This window comes from Sapajus apella, unplaced genomic scaffold (genome assembly GCF_009761245.1).
Source record: "Sapajus apella isolate SASKATOON/1434 unplaced genomic scaffold, GSC_monkey_1.0 scaffold12, whole genome shotgun sequence".
NCBI classification, from domain to species: Eukaryota; Metazoa; Chordata; class Mammalia; order Primates; family Cebidae; genus Sapajus; species Sapajus apella.
The window spans coordinates 23,593,118-23,620,334 of record NW_022436952.1 but is presented as its reverse complement, the minus strand read 5'-3'; the positions used below and the strand labels follow the sequence as shown (position 1 = coordinate 23,620,334).

General features: G+C 42.0%; 1 protein-coding gene across 3 annotated transcripts in view; it reads left to right on the top strand.

Annotated features, from left to right (window-relative positions):
- The window catches only part of CFAP52 (cilia and flagella associated protein 52), a 63,661-nt gene that overhangs the window by 900 nt on the left and 35,544 nt on the right, over positions 1-27,217 (top strand). For 2 of the 3 annotated variants that reach the window (XM_032280294.1, XM_032280293.1), the window contains exons 2-6: positions 12,234-12,433; positions 13,162-13,298; positions 17,355-17,483; positions 21,517-21,616; positions 23,017-23,133. In XM_032280294.1, coding sequence (XP_032136185.1) covers positions 12,234-12,433; positions 13,162-13,298; positions 17,355-17,483; positions 21,517-21,616; positions 23,017-23,133 — 683 coding nt within the window. The remainder of the gene's footprint in view (positions 1-12,233; positions 12,434-13,161; positions 13,299-17,354; positions 17,484-21,516; positions 21,617-23,016; positions 23,134-27,217) is intronic. The other variant, XM_032280295.1, reaches the window with a different exon arrangement.

The following is a 27,217-nucleotide window of genomic DNA, read 5'->3' as shown; positions in this document are numbered from 1 at the left end:
ACTTTTTTAAAAATGTGTGTTGTGATACCTGAAAGCGTTAAGAATGTGGATGCAGAAGAATTACTGTCTAGAGTTTTAAGCATACTCTAGGACTTAGCTCTTGACTCTTGGTTTTACTTTAACCGTCTCCGATAGAAAGTGAGAGCTTTACCGGGCCCGGTGACTTACGCTTGTAATCCCAGCAGTGTGGGAGGCTGAGGTGGGCAGATCACGAGGTCAGGAGTTCGAGACCAGCCTGACCAACATGGTGAAATCCCATCTCTACTGAAAATACAAAAATTAGCTCGGCCTGGTGGCACGCGCCTGTAATCCCAGCTACTTGGAAGGTTGAGGCAGGAGAATCGCTTGAACCGAGTAGGCAGAGGTTGCAGTGAGCTGAGATCGGGCCACTGCACTCCAGCCTGGGCCAGCGAGACTGTCTCAAAAAAAAAAAAACAAGAATGAAAGAAAGAAAGAGAGCGCTTTATACATTTCGGATATCAAATATCCTGAGAGCTGATTACAAGATCATTGAGAAAGAATTGAGCAGCCTATAGTGGGTTGCAAAGCATCACTTATTGAGTCAATGTTGGACCACACACACAGAACTCTGCAACTGAATTCATGCTGTGGTTGCAGGGTTCCAAGTGCAAATATATGGTAAATTATATGCCAATGTCTTCCATGGCAATTACTATCTTTGCCTTTTAGAATGACCCCATATGACCAAATTGTTGTTACCTTGGTGGCTTTATATTAATGTATATTCTTTCACACAGTCAAATATACCTGTATATATAACCTCTGTGCAAAGTAATACCTTCTGGACTAAGAATACAGGGATAATTCCATAGCCATGCTTATGAAGAAGAATTTAGAAAACTGGAAACATACAGTAAAACTGAAAGAAAAATCAGCCATCATTACATTTTTCAAACATATCACTGTAAATTTTTGGTGTGACCCCTTTGAATATACATTTACATACAAATAGTTTTTTTTTGTAATAAAAGTGCACTCAAGCTGTATATGTTCTCTCTCTCTCTCTCTCTCTCTCTCTCTCTCTCTCTCTCTCTCCTCCCCTTTCTCTCTCTCTCTCTCTCTCGTTTTTTGAGATGGAGTCTTGCCCTGGCACCCAGGCTGGAGTGCAATGGTGTGATCTCAGCTCACTGCAACCTCCACTTCCTGGGTACAAGCAATTCTCCTGCCTCAGACTCCTGAGTAGCTGGTATTACAGGCACGTGCCACCACATCCACCTAATTTTTTGTGTCTTTAGTAGAGACAAGGTTTCACCATGTTGACCAGGCTGGTCTCAATCTTCTGACCTTTTGATCCACCCACCTGAGCCTCCCAAAGTGCTGGGATTACAGGCATGAGCCACTATGCCCAGCCAACTGTATATATTCTCTTATAACCAGACTTTTTTTCATCTACTAGTATGCCATGTAAATCTTTCCTTAGCAATAAATATAATAAAATAAATAATATACTCCATGCCATAATTTAAATATAATATTAACATAATATTTTATGCCATAATTTATTTAAATAATGCCCTGTTATTGAGACTTTAGTATAATTTACATTTTTTGCATTTATTTTTAAATGCAACTAAGAACATCTGCAGAGCTAAGTCTTTTTGCTCTTTAACTTTTTTCTTAAAATAAATTATGGATACATTTAGAATTTCTAAAATCTAAATACCTAAAAAAGTCTAAAGACTTTTTTTAATTTTTATTTTCTTAAATTTTAGAGATGGGATCTCACTATATTGGGCAGGCTGGCCTCAAACTCCTGGGCTCAGGCAATCCTCCCACCTCAGCCTCTCAAGTAGCTGGGACTACAGGCTTGCTAGTATACTGACCCGGTTATATCCTAAAGACTTTTGATGTATCCTCCAATGCTATATCCTATACACAACAGAAACATATATAGGAATATTTCTAATAGCACTTTTTTTTGAGATAGGGTCTCACACTGTCACCCAGGCTGGAATGCAGTGGGTTGATCCCAGCTCACTGCAACTTCCGCCTCCTGGGTTCAATCAACCTCCCAAGTAGCTGGGATTACAGGTACCCACCACCACACACCTGGCTAATTTTTGTACTTTTAATAGAGATGGGATTTCACCATGTTGGCCAGGCTGGTCTCAAACTCCTGGCCTCAGGCAATCTGCCTGCTCAGCCTCCCAAAGTGCTGGGATTACAGGTGTGAGCCACCGTGCCTGGCTGCATATTTCTCATAGTTAAACATTAGAAACAATCAAAATCTTCATCAAAAGTTGAAAGGACAAATCAATTGTAGTACACCGTATTCATACAATTTAATTCCTCTGCAGGAATTAAAAAGAATGAACTACTGCTATATACAACACTATGGATGGATCTCACAAACAGATAATGTTAACCAAAAAGCCAGATACAAAAGAGTACAAATTGTTCCATTCCTATAAAGTTCTAAAAGGAGGGAATCGAATCTACGGGAATAAAAGTCAGAACAGTGACAAACTTTCAGGAGATGTAGACTGGGAGAAGGAGCGTGGGAAGCCTCTTGGTGTGCTAATGTTCTACTTCCTGACCTGGGCTGTAGTTAAACAGGTGTGTTTAACTGAAACAAAGAAACTTATAACTAAACTTTAAAACAAACAAACAAAAATCACAAGATCTACAAATTTAGAAAAGAAGAGACTTCTTTATTCCTTCCTTCCCTCCCTCTTTCCTGCTTTCTCTCTCTCTCTCTCTCTCTCTCTCACTCTCTCTCTCTTTCTCTTTCTCTTTCAAGACAGAGTCTCACTCTGTCCCCCAGGCTGGAGTACAGTGGTGCTGTCTCGGCTCACTACAACCTCTGCCTCCCAGGTTCAAGCAATTCTCCCCTGCCTCAGCCTCCTGAGTAGCTGGGATTACAGGCATGTGCCACCATGCCCAGCTTATTTAGTAGAGACGCCGTCTCACCTGAGCTCAGAAGTTCGCCACCAACCTGGCCAACATGAACTTCTGAGCTCAGGTGATCACCTGCCTCGGCCTCCCAAAATGCTGGGACTGCAGATGTGAGCCACCACACCTGGCCTACTTATTTCTTTTAAAGGGTTACATCCTGCCAGGTGGCCATCCTGCAGGCTGAGAAGTGTGCCTCAGGCCAATTTCTATACTAGCTCTTAAAAAAAGAGAGAAGGCAGAACTTTCATAAGGCTTGGGAGAAAAGATTTTGACTAGGAGTAAGGGGATAAAGATTGAAGGCAGAACATTTCAGATAACAGGAATAGGGGGGCAAAGGAGGAAAAGTGGAGAGCGTGGGGCCCAGTTGCAGAAGGGCAAATAGCGTGGTGTGGCTTCAGTATCAGGGACTGGCAGGATAACACAGGAAAGCGAACCTGGAGTTAGATTTCAGAGGCCTGAAATGCCAAGTGATTGAGTTTAGATTTCAGATGGAAACAAATTATAAACAAAAGCAAGGCCCCTTTTTATCATTGCAACACTGAAATTCACTGTAGTGTTACATGTTACACTTGAATTATTTTTTGAGACAGAGTCTCCCTCTGTCGCCTGGCTGGAATGCAGTGGCACAATCTCAGCTCATGGCACCCTCCACCTCCCAGGTTCAAGAGATTCTCCTGCCTCAGCCTTCTGATTAGCTGGGATTATAGGCATCTGTGACCATGCCTGGCTAATTTTTGTATTCTTAGTAGAGACGGGGTTTCAGCATGTTGGCCAGGCTGGTCTTGAACTTCTGACCTCCTGACCTCAGGTGATCTGCCTGCCTCAGCCTCCCAAAGTGCTGGGATTGCAGGCATGAGCCACCATGCCCGGCCTTAAACTGGAATTTTAACTTTATGGCGTCAATATGTAACTATAGTTGACACTTAGAGGTATTGTATTTTGACCGGAATTTATTATTTAAGCAAACCAAATATAGCTGTGTTTAAAACACTTAATAAAGTTGTAGTTATTAAGAGTTTGGTCACATTCATCCATTGACTGGAGTAGATAGCCCATGATTTTCCTGTTACAGCATACAAAGAGTTCTTATAAAACAGCAACAACAGCAAAATAGATCAGGAGTCTACAAACTATAGCCCATGGGTGAAATCTGGCCCACTGCGTGTTTTTGTAAATAAAGTTTTATTGGAATGTAGCTATGCCCTTTTGTTTATGTATCGTCTATGGCTGCTGACTTCTTTTTTTTTTTTTTTTTTTTTTTTTTTTTTTTTTTACGTGTGTTGCTCTGTCGCCCAGGCTGGAGTGCAGTGGCATGATCTCGGCTCACCACAACCTCTACCTCCTGGGTTCAGGTGATTCTCCTGCCTCAGCCTCCTGAGTAGCTGGGATTACAGGCGTATGCCACCACGCCCAGCTAATTTTTGTATTTTTAGTAGGGACTGGTTTTCACCATGTTGGTCAGGCTGGTCTGAACTCCTGACCTCATAATCTGCTCATCTCAGCCTCCGAGAATGCTGAGATTACAGGCGTGAGCCGCCTTGTCCGGCCCTATGGCTGCTTTTATACCACACTAGCAGATATGAGTGGTTGCAAGAGACCGTATTGCCCACAAAGCCTAAAATATTTACCACCTGGACCTTTGCTTGTTTGTTTGTTTTCTGGGGAAAAAAAAAAAGAGGCTAAACCTTGTAAATAGATCATGGGCAAAGAAATATAAATGGCTATTCACGCAAAAAGCTAAAAAATGCTATTAAAGTTCACGTGTGGTGGCTCACACCTGTAATCCCAGCATTTTGGGTGGCTGAGGCAGGAAGGTTCCTTGGGGCCAGGAGTTCAAGACCAGCCTGGGAAACACGGTGAACCCATCTTTATAAAAAATACAAAAAATTATCCAGGCATGGCAATGCATGCCTGTGGTCCTGCTATTTGGGAGGCTGAGGTGGGAGGATCATCTGAGCCCAGGAAGTAGAGGCTGCAGTGAGCCATCACTGTACCACTGCACTCTAGCCTGGGCAACAGAGTGAGACCTTGTCTCAAAAAAAAAAAAAAAAATGCTATTGAAGTAATGATGTTTTGGCCGGGCATGATGGCTCACGCCTATAATCCAAGCACTTTGGAGGCCAAGGCGGGCAGATTACCTCATGTTGGGGGTTCAAGACCAGCCTGACGAACATGATGAAACCCCGTCTTAAAAAATACCGTAATAATAATAAATAAAAATAAATTTAAAAAAATAAATAAAAAGGCCGGGCGCGGTGGCTCAAGCCTGTAATCCCAGCACTGTGGGAGGCCGAGGCCGGTGGATCACGAGGTCAAGAGATCGAGACCATCCTGGTCAACATGGTGAAACCCCGTCTCTACTAAAACTACAAAAAATTAGCTGGGCATGGTGGCGCATGCCTGTAGTTCCAGCTACTCAGGAGGCTGAGGCAGAAGAATTGCCTGAACCCGGGAGGCGGAGGTTGCGGTGAGCCGAGATCGTGCCATTGCACTCCAGCCTGGGTAACAAGAGTGAAACTCTGTCTCAATAAATAAATAAATAAATAAATAAATAAATAAAAAAAAAGTAATGATGTTTTTCGCTTCTCAAACTGGGGAAGGCAAGTGTATATATATACGGGTAATATAGTAATATAGTAAGGTAAGAAAAAGAAATGGTTCTCAATTACTATTGCCAGTATTAATTTTACAATCTTTTGAAGGCCAGTTTTATGGTGTCTTTTACAATTTTTAATGAGAATAATCTTTGAGCTTTTTTTTTTTTTTTTTGAGACAAAATCTCACACTGTCACCCGGGCTGGGGTGAGGTGCAACCTCTGCCTCCCAGGTTCAAGCAATTCTTCTGCTTCAGCCTCCCAAGTAGCTGGGATTACAGGCACCCATCACCATGCCCAGCTGATTTTTTGTATTCTCAGTAGAGGCAGTGTTTCACTATGTTAGCCAGGCTGGTCTGGAACACCTGACCTGGTGATCCACCCATCTCAACCTCCCAAAGTGCTGGGATTACAGGCAGGCCACTGTGCCAGGCCATATCTTTGAGCTTTTAAGAACATGAATCACTTATTCAAGTTTTCAAAAAATGTATGTACAATGAAGTTCACTGTGATATTGTCTATAATAGCTGAAATATTGGAAGAAACAACACAAATGTCCATTGGTAAGAAGTTTGAAAAAATTATGCCCCAGAAATGTTTTTGAACAAGACAGAGGTGGTGGTCGCTCAGCATTGTGAATGTGCTAAATGCCACTGAATTGTTCACGTTAAAATGGTTAATTTTATGTTATGTGAATCTCACTCCAATAATTTTAAAAATTATATTCCTTTTGTGCAATTAAATACCATATAATCCTTAGGAAAAATGGGATAGACGTGTATAAAATAACCAGGAAAGATGTCAAAGATATGTTAAGTATAAAATGTAATTTGCCATACAGTGTGTATTCTATGAGCCTATTATAGTTTAAAGTGTAGGTATGTTTGAGAGAGAGAGAGAAAGAGGGGATAGAGAGGAGAGAGGGGGAGGGACAGAGGGGAAAAAAAGAGGGAAGGAGAGGAGGAGAGAGAGACAGAAAATGGAGTGTGTGTATGTCAGGAGAAGAGAGCAAGGAACATTCATTACAGTGGACATGTGTAGTTTTGATTACTCCATATTTGAATACTATTCTATTTGAGAAGAATCCCAAGATAGGTAGGAGCTGGTTATATTGCTTTAGTGAAAACCTAAAAGGGGCACATAGTTTCTCTCTAACTAACTCCTTGGCAGGATGTAACATAAGTGGCTCAACAAATCAGACTTTCCCACTCAGCAGTTCCACTCTTATAAGAGTGATGCAAAGGAGCAGAGCATACTGGGAGTCAAATACTGCATTGAGCATTGAGCAGTGTGGCAATGAGAGCCCATTAGTTCATGTCACTTGGTCTCGCCTTGCTATCAGTTCTGCCCATTTTTCAAGTGTGATCCAAATTTCCTGCCAGTTGTGTCAGCAATACGTACCCCTTCCATCAAATTATTTTTCTGCTATATTTAGCCAGAGTTGACTCTTCTAGTTTGCAACCAAGAACCATAGCTATTAAATGCAAAAACAAAAATAAATCTGCAGAAATACACACCTGCATGTTACAAGGTTATCTCTGGGCAGATTTTATACCTTAGAGTAGAGTAGCTGGATCCTGGGGCATGTGTGCTTTCAAGCATCATCAATAAAGATACATTGTTTCCCAAAGCAATTAGACCAATATACTTTCCCACTAAGCATTTTATGAGTATTCCCTTTGCTCTACATCAACACCGATGCCTGGTACTCTCAGCCATCTTAATTTTAGCCATTTTGGTGACTATGACATGATATCTCATTTTGGATATAATTTACATTTTCCTGGTTACTTATGAGGTTGCATCTCCTTTTGTATGTTTATTGGGTTTTGAATTTCCTTCATGATAAACTGGCTATCCATATCCTTTGCTCATTTTTCTGTTGAGAAGTGTATGTTTTCCTTATTGCTTTGTAGGAGTTTGTTTCTTGCATATTATGGAGATCATCCTTTGTCTACTGTATACATTGCAAAGATCTCCTTGTTTGTATTTTTCTCTTCATCCTTAATGTCTTTTGTCATTAATTTTTTTTTTTTTTTAGAGACAGTCTCACTCTGTTGCCCAGGCTGGAGTGCAGTGGCACAATCTCGGCTCACTGCAACCTCTACCTCCCAGATTTAAGCAATTCTCCTGCCTCAGCCTCTCGAGTAGCTGAGCTTATAGGTGCCCACCACCACACCTGGCTACTTTTTCTATTTTTAGTAGAGACAGGGTTTCATCATGTTGATCAGGCTGGTCTCAAACTACTGGCCTGAAGTAATCTGCCTGCCTTGGCCTCCAAAAGTGCTGGGATTACAGGCATCAGCTGCCCTGCCCAGCCTAGATATTTTTCATTTTTAACATAACTGGGTAAATATATCAGCCTTTTCTTTTATGATTTGCTTTTTTTGTGTCATAGTTGGAAAGTCATTTCTTACACCTTTTGTATATATTATCTTGTTTTTCTCATTTAGGTCTTTTATCTACCTAGAAGATATTGTTCCTGTAAGGTGTGAATTATGACTCTAATTTTAATTTTTCATGTGGATAGCCATATGATTGTTTATAAACAACCTGCAATTAGAAAAAAATAAAAATATTTTTAGTAGGAATAGATCACCCCAAAGACACAAACCTTAGTATTATAAGAACATATTGCATTTAAAAAAAAACACTCCATTAAAATGAAAAGAATCATTTATTCAATAATTACATTTGGCCATTTGAGCAAAAATAACAATTTAGCAAAAGGAATCACATAAAGCACCAAAATAAATTTCAGAGGGAGTTAAATGTAAAAGAAGCATTCATTTAAGAACCAGAAGATTATATTAATAAATATTTATGACTCTTTTGATGGAGAAGGAGATAGCAACAAAAAAAATATTTTTTAAAACCCAAGAATAAATTTAATAAGAAATGTGTGAGATCTTTACAAAAAAAATCGAAAATGCTACTAAAAGACATAAAAGGAGACTTATGGGCTGGGTGCAGTGGCTTATGCCTGTAATCCCAACACTTTGGAAGGTTAAGGTAGGCGGATTACAAGGTCAGGAGTTCGAGACCAGCCTGACCAACAAGATGAAACCCTGTCTCTACTAAAAGTACAAAAATTAGCTGGGTGCAGTGGCTTATGCCTGTAATCCCAGCACTTTGGGAGGTTAAGGTAGGCGGATTACAAGGTCAGGAGTTCGAGACCAGCCTGACCAACAAGATGAAACCCTGTCTCTACTAAAAGTATGAAAATTAGCTGGGTGTGGTGGCTAGTACCTGTAATCCCAGCTACTTGGGAGGCTGAGGCAGGAGAATTGCTTGAACGCGGGAGGTGGAGGTTGCAGTGAGCTGAGATTGTGCCACTGCACTCCAGCCTGGGCAACAGAGCAAGATGCAGTTACAGAAAAAAAAAGAGAGACGTATGCAGAAATATATCCTGTTTTAAAAATATGTCTTATATTAATACTATCTCACTAAAAACGCAATCATGAATTTTAAATAGTCAAGGTGACATGAAAGTTTATATTGTAAAATAAACACTAAGAGTAATCAAAAAAATTCTGACCACAGATGAGTAATAAGGAGGACCCAAGTCTGCTTCATATTAAAGCATATTACAAGGGTTTTTAATTGTTGAGATTCTTTTTTGTATAACTGAAATCAGGTCCTGGCCACTTGCCACTTGAAAACTAAAAGCTCAAGAGATGAGCTTTGGTGAAAGGAAGGTTAGCTTTATTTGAGAAGCCAGCAACCCGAGAGAGGCAGTAAACTAGCTTTCAAAGACACCTCACGGAGTTGAGTCTCTGGATCAGGGAAATTAGAGGAAATAATGATCAAAGCATTTCGGTGACATGTACGCAGCCTCGGGTGGGCAGTTGGTCAATATTTTGGGGCCTTCTGCAGATGCCATTTGCCCTGTTCTCCCCAGGCTGGTCAGCCCATTCCAAGAGTTGTTGGTCATTGTATTTTATTTTGTTTCTACTGAAGGCTCTGTTTTCCTGAGACTGTTTTTAGTGAATAATCTACAAACTCAAGCAAAACAATAATTACATTCAAACAAACAAGCTTTTCTCTAACATGGAAGCAGTAGTGTTACATTTGCAGATATGTGGAGTACCGGAGCTGCTTGTGGAAAGAGGTGTCGCCGTGAATAGTCCCAGGCTCTTCAGACCACCTGGTAGACACTTAGAACTGAAACCAAAATTTTAAAAAATTCTTTTTTTTTTTTTTGAGACAGAGGCTCGCCCTATCAGAGGCTGGAGTACAGTGGTGTAATCTCGGTTCACGGCAACCTCTGCCCCCAGGTTTAAGCAATTCTTCTTCCACAGCCCCCTGAGTAGGTGGGACTACAGGCATGTAACCACACCTGGCTAATTTTTGTACTTTTAACAGAGACAGGGTTTCACCATGTTGGCCAGGATGGTCTCGATCTCTTGACCTCGTGATCCGCCCGCCTCGGCCTCCCAAAGTGCTGGGGTTACAGGTGTGAGCCACGGCGCCCGGCCACAATGCAATATTATTAACTACAATCACCACGCTGTACACTAGGTCTCTAGAACGTCTTTATCCTGCATAAATGAACCTTTGTACCCTTTGACCAACATCTCTTCATTCCCCTCACCCCTGGTAACCACCATTCTATTCTCTGCTTTTATACATTTGGCTTCTTCAGGTTCCACATATAAGTGAGATCACTATGCAGTATTTGTCTTTCTGCATCCAGCTTATTTCACTTAGCATAATGTCCTCCAAGTTCCTTTAAAAAAAATAGATTAAGGACCTGAATTGTTACTCCTCAAAAGAAGACATACAAATGGGCAACAGGTATATAAAAAGGCACTCAACATCACTAGTCAACAGGGAAATGCAAATCAAAGCCCAAATGAGGTATCACCTCACACCTGTTAGAATGGCTATTGTCACACAGACAAAAGATAACAAGCTGGCGAGAATATGGAGAAAGGGAACCCCTGTACACTGTTGGTGGGAATGTAAATTGGTACAGCCATTATGGAAAACAGTACAGAGTTTCCTCAAAAACTCAAAAAGAAAACTACCATATGATCTAGCAATCCCACTTCTGGGTATAATGAAATCAGTGTATGAAAGAAATATTTGCACCTCTATGTTCTATTCAGTGCTATGTTCAGCACTGTTTGCAATAGCCAGGATGTGGGAACAACCTAAATGTCTGTCAACAGATGAATGGATAAAGACAGTGTTGACCGGGCATGTTGGCTCACGCCTGTAATCCCAACATTTTGGGCGGCAAATGTGGGTGAATCACAGGTAGGAGTTCAAGATCAGCCTGGCCAAGATGGTGAAACCCCATCTCTACTAAAACTGCAAAAATCACCTAGGCACAGTGGCAGGTGCCTGTAATCCCAGCTACTTGGGAGGCTAAGGCAGGAGAATCACTTGAACCTGGGCAGCAGATGTTGTGGTGAGCCGAGATGGCACCACTGCACTCCAGCCTGAGTGACAGAGTGAGACTCTGTCTCAAAAAAAAAAAAAAAAAGAAAAGAAAAGAAAATGTCTTACTCATACACATGTGCACACATAAAGGCACACACAATGTAACATTACTCAGCCTTTAAAAGGAAGGAAATCGGAGGCCCAGCACTGTGGTTCATGCCTGTAATCTCAGCACTTTGGGAGGCTGAGGTGGGTGGATCACCAGGTCAGGAGTTCAAGACCAGCCTGGCCAACATGGTGAAACTCCGTCTCTACTAAAAATAAAAAAATTAACTGGGCATGGTGGTGTGTGCCTGTAATCCCAGCTACTCGGGAGGCTGAGGCAGGAGAATCGCTTGAACCCGGGCAGCAGAGATTGCAGTGAGCCAAGATTGCACCACTGCACTCCAGCCTGGGCAACAGAATGAGACTCTGCCAAAAAAAAAAAAAAAAAAAGAAGGAAGTCATGCCATTTGTAAAGACATGGATGAACCTGGAGAATATTATGGTTTGTTAAGTAAAATAGGCCAAGCTTTTATCTTTCCCAAACCTTTGCCTAAGATAGTTGACTTGCATTCTCCCTATGCCTGTGCGCTCACCCAAGCAGGCTGCTCACCCTCCATGCACTCACACTCTTTAGGATTACAAGAATTGGCCGTAGGCCTTGCTGGACCAGCATCAACATCACTTAGGAGCTTATGAGAAATGCAGAATCTCAACCCCACCTCAGGCCTGAAATAGAAATCTGCATTTTAACAGGATCCCTCAGGAAATATATAAACATCAAAGTTTAAGAAGTGATTACTAGACCAAGTGATTACTAGAAGTAATTACTAGACTTTTTGTCAGTAGAATAAAATTACCTATTTCCCCTAACTTATTTTAGCTGAACTAAGGGTTATTTTAAAAGTGTTGGCCAGGGGCGGTGGCTCATACCTATAATCCCAGCACTTTGGAAGGCAGAGGCGGGTGAATCACAAGGTCAGGAGTTTGAGACCAGCCTCGCCAACATGGTGAAATCCCGTCTCTACTAAAAATACACACACACACAAAATAGCTAGGCATGGTGGCAGGCACCTATAATCCCACTACTCAGGAGGCTGAGGCAGGAGAATCGCTTGAACCCAGGAGGCAGAAGTTGCAGTGAGCCGAGACCGCGCCACTGCACTCCAGCCTGAGCAGCAGAGCAAGACTATGTCTCAAAGAAAAAAAAAAATGTTGTCTTTTGTACTCAAGTAGAAAATTCCCAGCCACTTCTGCACCTGATTATTATTACTGTTCATCTTTCTCTTTTAGGACATGTGCCTGCTGGTCTGAAATGCCATCCTGACCAGGAGCATCTGATTTATCCTCTGGGTTGCACAGTCCTCATTCAGGCAATAAATACTCAGGAGCAGAATTTCCTGCAGGGTCATAACAACAATGTCTCCTGCTTGGCCATCTCCAAGTCAGGAGAGTACATCGCCTCTGGACAAGTCACATTCATGGGGTTCAAGGTGAATACCGTGAAAACCACTCCTTGTGAATTTATCCAGAGGTGCCTCCTTAGAAGAACTGCTCCACTTGAAGTTGTTAGTTCTGTGCAGCAATGTGCTTTGTTCTTCCTTCTTCCTCTTGATTTCTCTTTTAACTCATTTTCATTCCATCAGACTGGGAGTGAAGGACTCTCATGATTTTACACCCAAAGTTGCAGCTTCTGACTGATACTGCTCACAAACAAAAGTTCCTGCTGAAAGCTGTTTCCTTTGTGTTGCCGTCACGTTTGTAGAACCTGATCTGATTTCTAGAAAAGTGATAGTATGGGCCAGGCGTGGTGGCTCATGCCTGTAATCCCAGGACTTTGGGAGGTCGAGACAGGTGGATCACCTGAGGTCAGGAGTTTGAGACCAGCCTGGCCAACATAGTAAAACCCCATCTCTACTAAAAATACAAAATTAGCTGGGTCTGGTGGCATGTGCCTGTAATCCCAGCTATTTGGGAGGCCGAGGCAGGAGAATTGCTTGAAACTGGGAGGTGGAGTTTGCAGCGAGCCGAGATCTCGGCATTGCACTGCAGCCTGGGCGAAAAAGAGTGAAATTCCGTCTTAAGAAAAAAAAAAAAAAGAAAGAAAGAAAGAAAAAGAGAAAAGAAAAGTGACAGTACTAATTTTCATCAAGAAGGGTGGCTATCTCCTCAGATGCTTTGAATGCCTCCCTATGATCTGACGGTGTGTTCTTGCCCCCAGGCAGACATCATTTTGTGGGATTATAAGAAAAGAGAGCTGCTTGCTCGGCTGTCCCTTCACAAGGGCAAAATTGAAGCTCTGGCCTTTTCTCCAAATGATTTGTACTTGGTATCGCTAGGAGGCCCAGATGATGGAAGGTAATGAACTGAACACATTTACTTCTATTCTTTTTTTTTTTTTTTTGCAACTTTTATTTTAGGTTCAGAGGTAAATGTGCAGGTTTGTTATGTAGGTAAACTTATGTTTCCACTGTTTGTTATATAGGTAAACTTACATCCCCACAGGGGTTTGATGTACAGATGATTTCATCAACCAGGTGCTCAGCCTAGTAGTTATTTTTTTCTGATCCTTTCCTTCCTCCCACCCCTCACCCTCAAGCAGTCCCCAGTGTTTGTGTTCCCTTCTATGTGTCCATGTGTTCTCATCATTTAGCTCCCATTTATAAGTAAGAACATGTAGTATTTGGTTTTCTATTTCTGTGTTAGGTTGCTAAGGGTAACGGCCTCCAGCTCCATCCATGTTCTTATAAAGGACATGATCTCATTCTTTCTTATGGCTGTGTAGTGTTCCATGATGTATATGTATCACATTTTCTTTATCCAGCCTACCATTGATGGGCATTTAGGTCGATTCCATGTCTTTGCTATTGTGAATAGTGCTGTGATGCACATACGATCACATGTGTCTTTATGGTAGAATAATATATATTCTTTTTGAGTATATAGCCAGTAATGGGATTGCTGGGTTGAATGGTTTTTCTCTTTTTAGCTCTTTGGGGAATTGCCACACTGCTTTCCATATGGTTCAACTAATCTACATCCCCACCAACAGTACATAAGCATTCCCTTTTCTTTGCAACCTCACCAGCATCTGTTATTTTTTGACTTTTTAATAATAGTCATTCTGACTGATATGAGATGGTATCTCATTATGGTTTTGCTTTGCATTTCTCTAATGACAGGAGATATTGAGCCTTTTTTCACGTGTTCGTTGGCTGCATGTATATCTTCTTTTGGAAAGTGTTCATGTCCTTTGCTCACTTTTTAATGGTTTTTTTTCCCTTGTACATTTATTTAAGTTCCTTATAGATGCTAGATACTTTGTCAGATGCAAAGTTTGCAATATTTTCTTATTTTCTGCCAGATACATTTCCACAAGTGACAAGGGCCCTGTCCCCTCTAATATTCTCTCTTGGCCTGTCTTATGTTTGAGTGTGCATTGTGTGAAAAGCCTCTGAGAAAAATACCATAAAAGAGTGTTTTTCAAACTTGGCTGCATGTTGAAATCACCTGGGCAGCTTTAGGGAATCACTGGTGCCTGGGTGTAGCTTCAGAGAGTCTGATTTGATTGGCCTGAGCTCTAGGAGTTATACAAGCTTCCCAGTACTGCATTGAGTAAAAGTGGTGAGAGTGAACATCTGTAAGGAACATGGCTATGCTTTGGTCAAGGATAGGCTGAGGCAGGATGTTTACATCCTGTGTGACTCAGCGAGTTTAGAGTGCAGGCATATAATTCCACCGTTATCACAGCCATGTAGCCATAACATGGGAAGGCCATCACTTGGCTCTACACCACTATTGTCTGTAAAAAGTATAATTGCCCTTTTGACATTGTACAAGATCCATTGCTGAAAAGAAAGACACCACCATCATCATCATCATTGTCATGAAAGACAACAGCTACATTTTTTTTTTTTTTTTTTTTTTTTTGTGATAGAGCCTCACTCTGTCACCAGGCTGGAGCGCAGTGGTGTGATCTCCACTCACTGCAACCTCCACCTCCCAGGTTTAAGCGATTCTCCTGCCTCAGCCTCCCAAGTAGTTGGGATTACAGGCACACACCACCACGTCCAGCTAATTTTTACATTTTTAGTAGAGACGGGGTTTCACTATGTTGGCCGGGATGGTCTCAATCTCTTGACCTCCTGATCCACCTGCCTTGGCCTCCCAAAGTGCTGGGATTACAGGTGTGAGCTACCGCCCCCAGCCGACAACAGCTACAATTTTAAAGCGCTTACTATGTGGCAGGCATGAGCTGAACATTTTTATTGCATTAATTTCAAGAAGTGGAAGCTATTGGTGGCAGGTGACAAGTAAGGAACCCGCTGGTAAGTGACAGATCTGGAAGACAAACCCACCCTAGCAGCATGACTCCAGAGGCTGCACCTTTAATTTGCATAGCCAAGACAGGTTATGATCTTTGCCCTTGAGTTAACTCACAGTCAAGTTGGTAGGCAGAGAACACAAGGGAAATTGAAAAAAAAGAAGTATATTTAAAATATATTAGCAAGAACTGGTCGGGCGTGGTGGCTCATATCTGTAATTAATCCCAGCACTTTGGGAGGCTGAAGTAGGTGGATCACCTGAGGTCAGGAGTTCAAGACCAGCCTGGCCAACCTGGTGAAACATTGTCTCTACTAAAAATACAAAAATTAGCCGGGCGTAGTTCTGAGGCCTATAATCCCAGCTACTCAGGAGGCTGAGGCAGTAGAAGGGCTTGAATCTGGGAGGTGGATCTTGCAGTGAGCCAGGATTGCGCCACTGCACTCCAGTCTGGGCGACAGAGCAAGACTCTGACTAAAAATAAATAAATACATAAACAAAATGTATTAGGAAGAACCATCAATGCAGAACACATTCCTATGTAAATGTCAAAGGAACACAGTCTGTGGAAGAAAAATAATTACACCTGAGGTTTCTGTGGGATTGAATACTTCTGTACATTTTTACATGTATTTTCTTATTTGAGCTTCATAGGTTTATTACAAAGGAAATGTATATTTGTGTATAGTTATATAATGACAGCTCTTCTCTTACAATATAGCAAGTCAACAAAATTTTCATGAGATCTCCTTTTCTTGTCATTCATAAGCGGCCACCCCTTCCCTGGGCCATTACCACTGATAAGTAATGTATCCAGAAATTCCCTATTAACCTTCTTAGCTCAACTTTTTTTTCTGAGGAGGGCAAGCAGAAAAAGGCTTGTTTTTTATTTTTATTTATTTATTTTTGTGTGTTTTGTATGTGAAGTTTTATTTTCTACCCTGAGTGTTTCTGATAAGCAATGTATCCAGAAATTCCCTGTTAACCTTCTTAGCTCAACTTTTTTTTTTGAGGACAGCAAGCAAAAAAAAGACTTTTTTTTTATTTCTATTTATTTATTTATTTGTTTTATATATGGAGTTTTATTTTCTACCTATCTAAAATTTTCTTTATTTCACTTTAGGTGTATACTATATCCAGCATTTCTCCCCGTATTATCTCTCCCCACCCTGCCTTGTTTTATTTTAATGACCAATCTATGTCATCACCGAGACTGCTCTCTACAGACAAGAAATGGGGAGCTCCTATTTCTTGTCTCTTTCTCCTTAGACACAGTCTTGATCTTCCCCTTCTTGGCCTGGAGATGCTCTTCACGGCGCTCGTGTGCTTAGCCGGGCGTGGTGGTGTGTGCCTGTAGTCCCAGCTACTCAGGAGGCTGAGGCAGGAGAATCGCTTGAACCAGGGAGGTGGAGGTTGCAGTGAGCTGAGATCACGCCCGCTGCACTCCAGCCTGGTAAGAGCAAAACTCCATCTCAAAAAATAATAGTAATAATAATTCTGATGTTGATTCAGATGCATGTCCAAGGTTGAAAACACTGCCTTTTGTCATCTTCTTCATTGCATTCCTTTTTATTTTCAACTGGAATACTTCCCCAAGGAAATTTTTTATATCAGATAAATGGGTGGTGGACTTTTAAGCCTTGCATGTCTGAAAAGGTCTTTATTTTAGAGTCAGACTTGATGGATGGGCTCACTGGCTTCTAGCTTTATCATTTCCTTTAAAGCTTTTAAAATGTCACCCACATGTCTTCTAATACCCAGTGTGGTTGAGGAGATGTCAAGGGTGGCGTGATTTTCTTGCTTTTTTTTTTTTTTTTTTTTTTGAGATGGAGTCTTGCTCTATCGCCAGGCTGGAGTGCAGTGGCGCAATCTCAGCTCACTGCAACCTTCGCCTCTCAGGCTCAAGAGATTCTCCTGCCTCAGCCTCCGGAGTAGCTGGGACTACATGCATAAGTAACTTGTTTTGTTCTTTTTTTTTTCTTTCTAGAAGCACTAAGATGGTTGTGTCTTATTTTGAAAACCTGTTTTCTCTTTGACTTTATGTGTATGTGTGTGTGTGTGTGTGTGTTTTGGTCCCTCTTATTTTGGCAGTGTGGTGGTGTGGAGCATAGCCAAGAGAGATGCCATCTGCGGCAGCCCTGCGGCCGGCCTCAATGTTGGGAATGCCACCCACGTGATCTTCTCCAGGTGCCGGGATGAGATGTTTGTGACTGCTGGAAAGTAGGTGTCCGCGCTCGGAGTTTTCAGGACTCATAAATTGCTATATTTTCTTGCAAAGAAAACATGATCATTGTGATCTGGGGAACATGTCTTTAGTCCTGGAAAATACCTTACATCATAGTTTTTATGATTCTGTAGTCATTAAAAGTTATTTTTGCTGGAAATATTTTAACTATGCTTATTTAAAAATTCTGGGGCCAGGCACTGTGGCTCATACCTATAATAATAATCCCAGCACTTTGGGAGGCCGAGGTGGGCGGATCACGAGGTCAAGAGATCGAGACCATCTTGGTCAACATGGTGAAACCCCAGCTCTACTGAAAATACAAAAATTAGTTGGGCTGGTGGCGCGCGCCTGTAGTCCCAGCTACTCGGGAGGCTGAGGCAGGAGAATCGCTTGAACCAGGGAGGCGGAAGTTTCAGTGAGCCGAGATCTCGCCACTGCACTCCAACTTGGGCAACAAGGGTGAAACTCCATCTCAAAAAAAAAAAATTCTGATGTTAGCCGGGCGCAGTGTCTCAGGCCTGGAATCCCAGCACTTTGGGAGGCCAAGGCGGGCGGATCAGGAGGTCAGGAAATTGAGACCAGCCTGGTCAACATGGTGAAACCCCGTCCCTACTAAAAATCAAAAATTAGCCGGGTGTGGTGGCGGGTGCCTGTAGGACCAGCTGCTTGGGAGGCTGAGGTGGAAAAATTGCTTGAACTCGCAAGGCAGAGGTTGCAGTGAGCCGAGATCATGCCACTGGCTTCAGTCTGGTGACAGAGCAAGACTGGGGTCCCATGATGTGAGAGTCTGCAAATGAATTCTGCCAGGAAGTTTCAAATGGTTAGACTGTTGGCCCTGTAAGATAATTACCGGTAGGATCAGCTAACCAGCTAATGGTGACCTAGCTGAAAGTTTGAACAGAGGCCAGAATCTGTCTAAGGGAATAAACTGATTTAAATTGATTTACAGATTCACTAATTAGAACCCTGCTTGGAGTTTTTGTTTTTTGTTTTTTTGATGAAGTGTCACTGTGTTGCCCATAATCTCAGCTCACTGCAACCTTCGCCTCCCAGGTTCAAGTGATTCTCCTCGTGGTGGCACCTGCCACCATGCCCAGTTAATTTTTATATTTTTAGTAGAGACAAGGTTTCACCATGTTGACCAGGTTGGTCTCCAACTCCTGACTTCAGGTGCCCATTTGGAGTTTGAAGGCAAGGTGAAACATGAATAAAAAAATTCTTTTTTAATGTTGTATACTAGTTCAAAGGTCAAGAAATCGGAAAATACAGAGTTCAAGTATGTGTTCAGTAGAACTTTCTTTTTTCAACCCATCTGTGGCCTCCCCATCTGGGAAAGGCACACATTGTTAGTTACTTTTCCAGCCAGAGAAGAGAATTTGTGCAGCTCTGTATCTATGTTGTTTTCCATCCCCGCTTTATGATGCACAACTGACATTTGTTCCTTGGCTAATTATGAGGAATGATCCATTCAAAGGCCACGAAGCTAATTGACTGACATGAAAGCCAGCCCCTACCAAGCAATCTAAAGCAACTGACCGCAGGCTGCAGTGATGCTCTTCAACTTTTTCAGGTTTGCAGAGTGATTTGACCAAGCCAGGGTTTTATGGGGTTCTGTCTGCTCCCTAGCAGCCCCTGAAGCAGCGGGCATTGGTCCATTCTGATGTCCATGAACGATGTTTCTTCAGCACTCAAAACCTGAATTGTACATAAAAAAGTGTTTTTTAGGACAATCTGCATTCTATATCTGGTCTGATTTCATGTGACACTGAGAACTGAGAAAGTTATCATTCTTAAGTAAAATTTCTGACATGGCACCTGTATGTGCTGGGTTCTCTAACTTGGTCCCAATGTCATGTATTCCACTATATTGTCCCCATGAGATGTCCTGCAAATTTCAGTATTTCAGATTCCAAATAACATCTACCAGGATGACCATGAAAAAGCTCTTTGTTTTAAAAAAAAAGTTGGCTGGATGCAGTGGCTCACACCTGTAATCCCAGCACTTTGGGAGGCCAAAGCGGGTGGATCACCAGGTCAGGAGATCGAGACCATCCTGGCTAACTCGGTGAAACCCCATCTCTACTAAAAATACAAAGATTAGCCAGACTTGGTGGGGTGTGCCTGTAGTCCCAGCTACTCCGGAAGCTGAGGCAAGAGAATCACTTGATCCCGGGAGGCAGAGGTTGCAGTGAGCCGAGATTGCGCCACTGCACTCTGACCTGGGTGACAGAACGAGACCCCGTCTCAAAAAAAAAAAAAAAAAAAGTTAAGTATGTTTAAAATATGTCTGAGTACTTATTATATGTATAACTCTGGGAGCTAAAAAACAAAAAGAAAAACCTGATACAGTTTTAGATTACTCTTTTCTGCTGAAAGATATTCACTGGAGTCTTTGACTATGATATTGACCTTGGTATTTTTATACAATTATTAATTCAGATTGATTCAACATATAATGAATAAATACTGACCATATATCAAGTCCTGTGTTAGGTGCTAATTTTGTTTAGCTTTTTGCTAAAAAAGCTTGGTTTTTAGCAAAACCAATTGCTTGGTCTAATTTCTCTTTCCTTGAAGACAAGACTCTACACCACAGGTCTTCCCTTTAAAAATTTTCCTTGGAAAAAAAAAAAAACCACACATTTAAACTTACTCTTCCTCCTGTTGAACTGAAATTTGGTGTCCTCTGACCAACATCCCCCTACTCCCCCACCCCCAGCCTCTGATAGCTACCATTCTACTCCCTGTCAAATGAGTTTGGCTTTTTTATACTCCACAGCTGAATGAAGGCATGCAGTGTTTGTTTTTCTGTGCTTGGCTTATTTCACTTAACATAATGTCCATCAGGTTTGCCCATGTTGTCACAAATGTCAAAATTTCTTTCTGTTGTGTACATATGCCACATTTTTAAAGCCCATTCTTTTTTTTTTTTTTTTTTTTTTTTTTGGAATTTCCCCCTTTACCCCAGCTGGGGTGCAGTGGCGCTATCTGGGCTCACAGCAACCCCCACCTTCCAGGTTCAAGCGATTCTCCTGCCTCAGCCAGCAGCTGGGATAATCCCAGTAGCTGGGGTTATGGGCGCGTATCACCACGCCTGGCTAATTTTTGTATTTTTTTAGTAGAGACTGGGTTTCACCATGTTAGCCAGGCTAGTCTCGAGCTCCTGACCTCAGGTGATCCACCCGCCTCGGCCTCCCAAAGTCAATTCATCTTCTGATGGACACTTAGGTTGTGAAGATCATGGTCAGTATAGTTCATAATATATTGTATATTTGAAAATTGCTAAAAGAATTTTAAGTTTCTCACCACCAAAAAAAAAAAATGGTAAGTATATGAGGTAATGCACATGTTCAATAGCTTGATTTTGCTCTTCTACAATGTGTATATGTATATAAGCATCATGATGTACACCATGAATATATAGCATTTTTACTTGTCAGAAAGAAAGAAAAGAACAAAGAGGAAGAAATTGAATAAGCTCTGATTTGCTCTGCACTTGTTCCCATGCTTATGTGTCTGTTTGTTTTCAGCAGAGTGGGTAGTGTGCACTTCCGAGTGGGAGGGAGCTGGGTGTGAATCCTTGCTCTGCTGTCTTCAAGCTCTGCACTTTCTCATTTGTGGGGGGGATGTTGGAAATAGATACTCAGTGCTGCAAAGAAATATCAGCACTGAGACAAAAGATCTTTCAGCAATGCAAGTTGTACTCCTGGACTGCAGGAAGGGTGCTCCACTAGCCGTCTTGTCAGGAGAGTACCCTCCCTGCAGTCCAGGAAGTAAAAATTGTGTTGTTGAAAGATCCTTTGTCTCAGTGCTGATTTTTAATTTGTGGCACCGAGCATCTATTTCCAACAGGGGAATCATAAAACTTGCCTCATGGTGTTGTTATGAGGATCGAATAATAGATCTTTCATAGTGTACTAGGCTGTAACAAGACCTCAAAAATGTTTGGATCTCTTCCCCTCAGTTTCAGGGATGAGGTGATTATTAAATCGGTGTCCATTTGATTGTAATTATTTTTATATATAGTGGGACAATTCGAGTATGGGAACTGGATCTTCCAAATAGAAAAATCTGGCCAACCGAGTGCCAAACAGGACAGATGAAAAGGATTGTCATGAGTATTGGAGTAAGTATTCGTTGAAGTATTAAGTAGCAATTAGCACACATGCCTGTTAGTAGTACTGACCGAGGTGTTTGTGTGTGTATGTACATGGGGCTGGGGATAGGAAGGTGAGGCATAGGCATAGGGGATGTTGATTGAAGAAGCCCACCTTGGCCAGGCGCTGTGCCTCACGCCTGTAATCCCAGTACTTTGGGAGGCCGGGGTAGGTGGATCACTTGAGGTCAGGAGTTCGAGACCAGCCTGGGCAACATGGCGAAACCCCATCTCTACTAAAAATACAATAACTTAGCCAGACCTGGTGGCAGACACCTGTAATCTCAGCTTTTCAGGAGGTTGAGGCAGGAGAATTGCTTGAACCCGGGGGGTGGAATTGCAGTGAGCTGAGATCATGCCACTGCACTCCAGCCTGGGTGACAAAGTGAGACTCTATTTCAAAAAAAAAAAAGAAGCTCCCTTCAGAAGTCACGGAAAAGTCACTTAGATGCAGCGCAGGTAAACCTTGTTTTGCTGGAATCTAGGCTGTCATCAAACACCCAGAGCCTGCCCCACCTGGAGGAAAGCAATGTAGCCTGTGGCTCTCAGAGCCCACACCACATTCCTATGCCACTGATGCTACTTCTGCTACTACAAATAAAGTTTCTGACCATGAAACCCATTGTTGAAATGGAATCTCTTCCATAAAGGGAAATTATTAATAGATTTCAACTGCAGATTTATATATTCAGGTTTTGTATTCCTTATCTGACATTTTTATAACCAGAAGTGTTTTGGATTTTGAATTTTTTTTTTTCAGATTTGGGAGTATTTGCATTATACTTCCCAGTTCAACTCCTCTAATCTGAAAATTCAGAATTTGAGTTGTGCCAGTGAGCGTTTCCTTTGAGTGTCACATCAGCACTCAAAAGTTTCCAATTTTGGATCATTTCAGATTTTAGATTTTTGGATTAAGGATACTCGACCCATATAACTTCATTCTCCATGGACTTATTCCTCTTGTTTAATGCATAGTTATTTTATGGATGTAGACTTTGGAAAATATGAGATACAGCAAATGTATATCCTCTTTGGAGAAGCATACCTTCATCCTAGGAGCCCTTAAGAGATGTCTCAAAAGTCCGAACTGGCAGAGTATGCCTATTAACATCAGACCCAAATAGGCTTCAAGTGAAATGCACAGGTTAATTCGAGTCTAAGATTTCCCTCCATTCTATGTGAAGCCCTAACCCTGCTCCCCTCAGAGCTGTTCTGACCCATCTTTCAGCCTGGGGAAATAAAAGCAGCCCTGCGCATCTCTGCAAGTCTTCATAGGATGCCAGAGGAACCTCATCCCATTCCTGACCAGGGGTTCATGGCCATCTCTGAGGCCATCCAGGTCTTCAGGTTTCTTTTTCTCTCTTCCCCAGATGGCCGACGATGATAGCTTTTTCTACCTTGGTACCACAACTGGAGATATTCTAAAAATGAACCCCAGGACTAGACTGCTGACAGATGCCGGGCCTGCGAAGGACAAATTCAGTTTGGTGAGTAGAGACCATCATGGTCTGTGCTGCCATTTTTCTCCCTCCACTGGCAACACGTACTTTCCTTTTTCTTTTTGAGATGGATTCCTTCTCTGTTGCCCAGGCTGGAGTGCAGTGGCGTGATCTCTGCTTGCTGCAACTTCCGCCTCCCCGGTTCAAGCGATTGTCCCGCCTCAGCCTCTCTGGTAGCTGGGACTACAGGCGTGCGCCACCACGCCTAATTTTTGTATTTTTTAGTAGAGACGGGGTTTCACCATGTTGCCCAGGCTGGTCTTGAACTCCTGACCTCAGGTGATCCGCCTGCCTCGGCCTCCAAAAGTGCTGGGATTAGAGGTGTGAGCCACCGTGCACTTTCTTAATGAAGAAAGAGTTTATGGGGAAAACACAAAAAGTCGGTGTTGGACCCCAGGCCATATCTCAATTTGCAAGGTACATTAGCCAGTTCTCTATGCCCTCATCCTGGTTTTTATTCGAGTAAAGACGTTTCTAGGTATCCTAAATTTAGGGAATCAGAAGCACATTTATGTTCACCTCTGCAAAGCATAGGGCCTGTTGCTTTGTGATTTTAAACCACATTGGTTCCAGCCCAGTTGCCATACATAAGAGAAGTGTACTTTTTTATCTGTAAAACTGTATATATACAATTTTTGTCTATTCTACTAACTAGATCTTAGATTTTAGCCTCAACTGACATTAAAAATCATGAACAAGACCTAGAAATAGTCAACTGTTTATATTTACAGAATTCCTAACAATTCTAGTTAAAAGGAGTTAACGACTTTGATATTTACACCAAAATAAAAAGCTACCATCAAAGGATAATTTTATGTAATAACTGCTGCTATTTCCAATGCCCCAGAAACTTACTAGGGCTGTTTCTACTAAAGTTTGAATTTGAAAGCTTGTGCTAGGTTCTCCACCTGCCTATCTCATTTCTGATAACACAACAGATGGTTCTAACTAAGCTTAGATACTTCAGATACTTAGATATTCTCAAAAACTTTGAAATATTGCACCGTGTTCCTGGGAAAATGTCAGAGTTTTCTTAGTCATACAATCATTTAATATTCAAGTGTTCAAGGAGCTGCATAAAAAGAGGGGGAAAACTATAGTATAAGTAGAGAAGAGTTTAGAAATAATTATATGGCCGGGCGCAATGGCTCATGCCTGTAATCCCAGCACTTTGGGAGGCCAAGGCGGGCGGATCATGAGGTCAAGAGATCGAGACCATCCCAGCCAACATGGTGAAACCCCGTCCCTACTAAAAAACAAAAATTAGCTGGAGTGATGGCATGCACCTGTAGTCCCAGCTACTTGGGAGGTTGAGGCAAGAGAATTGCTTGAACCTGGGAGGTGGAGGTTGCAGTGAGCCGAGATCCCACCATTGCACTCTAGCCTGGGCAACAGTTCGAGACTCTGTCTCAAAAAAAAAAAAAAAAAAAAGAAATAATTCTACAAGAGATTGAAGTGTAGCTTTTCATGTGTGGTTTTTCTAATTTTTGGGGGGATAGGAATTCTCTTTTTGTTGTTGTTATGCTTTAAATTCTGGGACACATGTGCAGAACGTGCAGGTTTGTTACATAGGTATACACATGCCAAGGTGGTTTGCTGCACCCATCAACTCGTCATCCATATTAGGTATTTCTCCTAATGCTTACCCCTTATCCCCCTACCCCCTGCCCCTTGACAGGCCCCGGTGTGTGATGTTCCCCTCCCTGTGTCCATGTGTTCTCATTGTTCAACTCCCATTTATGAGTGAGAAAATGTGATATTTGGTTTTCTGTTCCTGTGTTAGTTTGCTGAGAATGATGGTTTCCAGCTTCATCCATGTCCCTGCAAAAGTCATGAACTCATCCTTTTATGGCTGCATAGTATTCCATGGTGTGTATGTGCCACAGTTTCTTTATCCAATCTACCATTGATGGGCATTTGGGTTGCTTCCAAGTCTTTGCTAATGGGAATAGTGCTGCAATAAACATTCGTCTGCATGTATCTTTATAGTAGAATGATTTATAATCCTTTGGGTATATACCCAGTAATGGGATTGCTGGGTCAACTGGTATTTCTGGCTATAGATCTTTGAGGCATTGCCACACTGTCTTCCACAATGGTTGAACTAATTTACACTCCCACCAACAATGTAAAATCATTCCTATTTCTCCACATCCTCCTCAGCATCTGTTGTTTCCTGCCTTTTTAATGATCACCTTTCTAAGTGGTGTAAGATGGTATCTCAGTGTGGTTTTGATGTGTATTTCTCTAATGACCAATGATGATGAGCTTTTTTTCATGTTTGTTGGCCACATAAATGTCTTCTTTTGAGAAGTGTCTGTTCATACAGGACAGGACTTCTAATATATTAAACTAGTAAAGACAAAGCACATCAAGTTAAGGAGAGCAACTCTTAGAGCCTTGCCAGTGCCAACTCCTGAGATGCCTCCAAAGGGCTCCATATAACACTACCTGAAAACTACTGGATTTTTTGTTTGTTTGTTTTCCTAGCACTTGGGAGCTAAATATCTCTCCAGCAAAGATCCTGGCTCTCTTAGGGTTCCTCAAACCTTTGGCACTTAAGTCACCTGTGAATACTTAAATTCTTAACCATTCATATCTAATGGTCCATTTAACAAGGCAATGATTCCAAGACACCTTTTACATGGGTGAAAAGAAAATAATTACTGCAGGATGAAGGGATAGGAGGTGTCATTGAAGATGTTTGGTTTATAATATCAAGTGATCTTACCCACTTTGAAACTCTACTTAAGTATTTGTTCAGGACAGGCGTGGTGGCTCACACCTGTAATCCCAGCACTCTGGGAGGTTGAGGTGGGCAGATTGCTTGAGCCCAGGAGTTCAAGTCCAGCCTGGGTGACCTGATGAAGCTCCATCTCTACAAAAAATACGAAAATTAGCTGGGCGTGGTGAAGCATGCCTGTAGTCCCAGCTACTCTGGAAGCTGGGGCAGAGGATGCAGTGAGCTGAGATTAACCCACTTCACCCTAGCCTGTGGGACAGAGTGAAACCCTGTCTCAAAAAAAAAAATAAAATAAAATAAATTTTTTTTTTTCCTCTATGGTTAGAAAGTTAAAGAATTGGAATGGTTTAAAATTGACCTATTGCCCAGGTGTGATGGCTTACGCCTGTAATCTCAGCACTTTGTGAGGTGTTGGTAGGTGTTAAGAAGAAAAATGCAGCAGGACAAAGGGACAGAGAATGATGAGGAGCTGCTATTTAGAATCAGGTGACACTGAGGCAAGGTGAAGAAGCTGGCCTCAGAGATGCCTGGGGGACAGCTCTAGGTCAACACAGACCTTTAGTCTGATAAGAAACATTTACAATCTATTCTCCCTAAAGCCTGCTACCCAGAGGCTTCATTTGCATGATAAAACCTTCTTGGTCTCCACAACCCAGACATTCCTTTCTATTAATAATAACTCAACCAATTGCCAATCAGAACATTTTTTAATCTACTTATGACCTGGAAGCCCCCCAACCCCCTTTGAGGTATCCTGCCCTTCTGGATCGAGCCATCATAAATCTTACATGTATTAATTCCTGTATTATTCTCCCTTAATTGTATAAAAGCAAGCTGTTCCCCAACCACCTTGGGCACATGTCTTCAGGACCTCCTGAGGTTGTGTCTCGGGTGCATCCTTAACCTTGGCAAAATAAACTTTCTACATTCATTGAGACCTGTCTCAGACACTTTGGGTTCACAGTATCAAGGGCCTTAAAAATATTCATACCCGGACAGGCACGGCAGCTCACACCTGAATCCCAGCACTTTAGGAGGCTGAGGTGGGTACATCACCTGAGGTCAGGAGTTCCAGACCAGCCTGGCCATGGTGAAACCCCATCTCTACCAAAAAAAACAAACAAACAAACAAAAATTGGCCGGGCGTGGTGGTGGGTGCCTGTAATCCCAGCTACTCAGAAGGCTGAGGCACGAGAATCGCTTGAACCCAGGTGGTGGAGGCTGCCGTAACTGAGGTCACGCCACTGCACTCCAGCCTGTGCAACAGAGGGAGACCCTGTCTAAAAAAAAAAAAAAAAAAAAAAAAAAAAAAAAAAAAAAAAAAAAAAA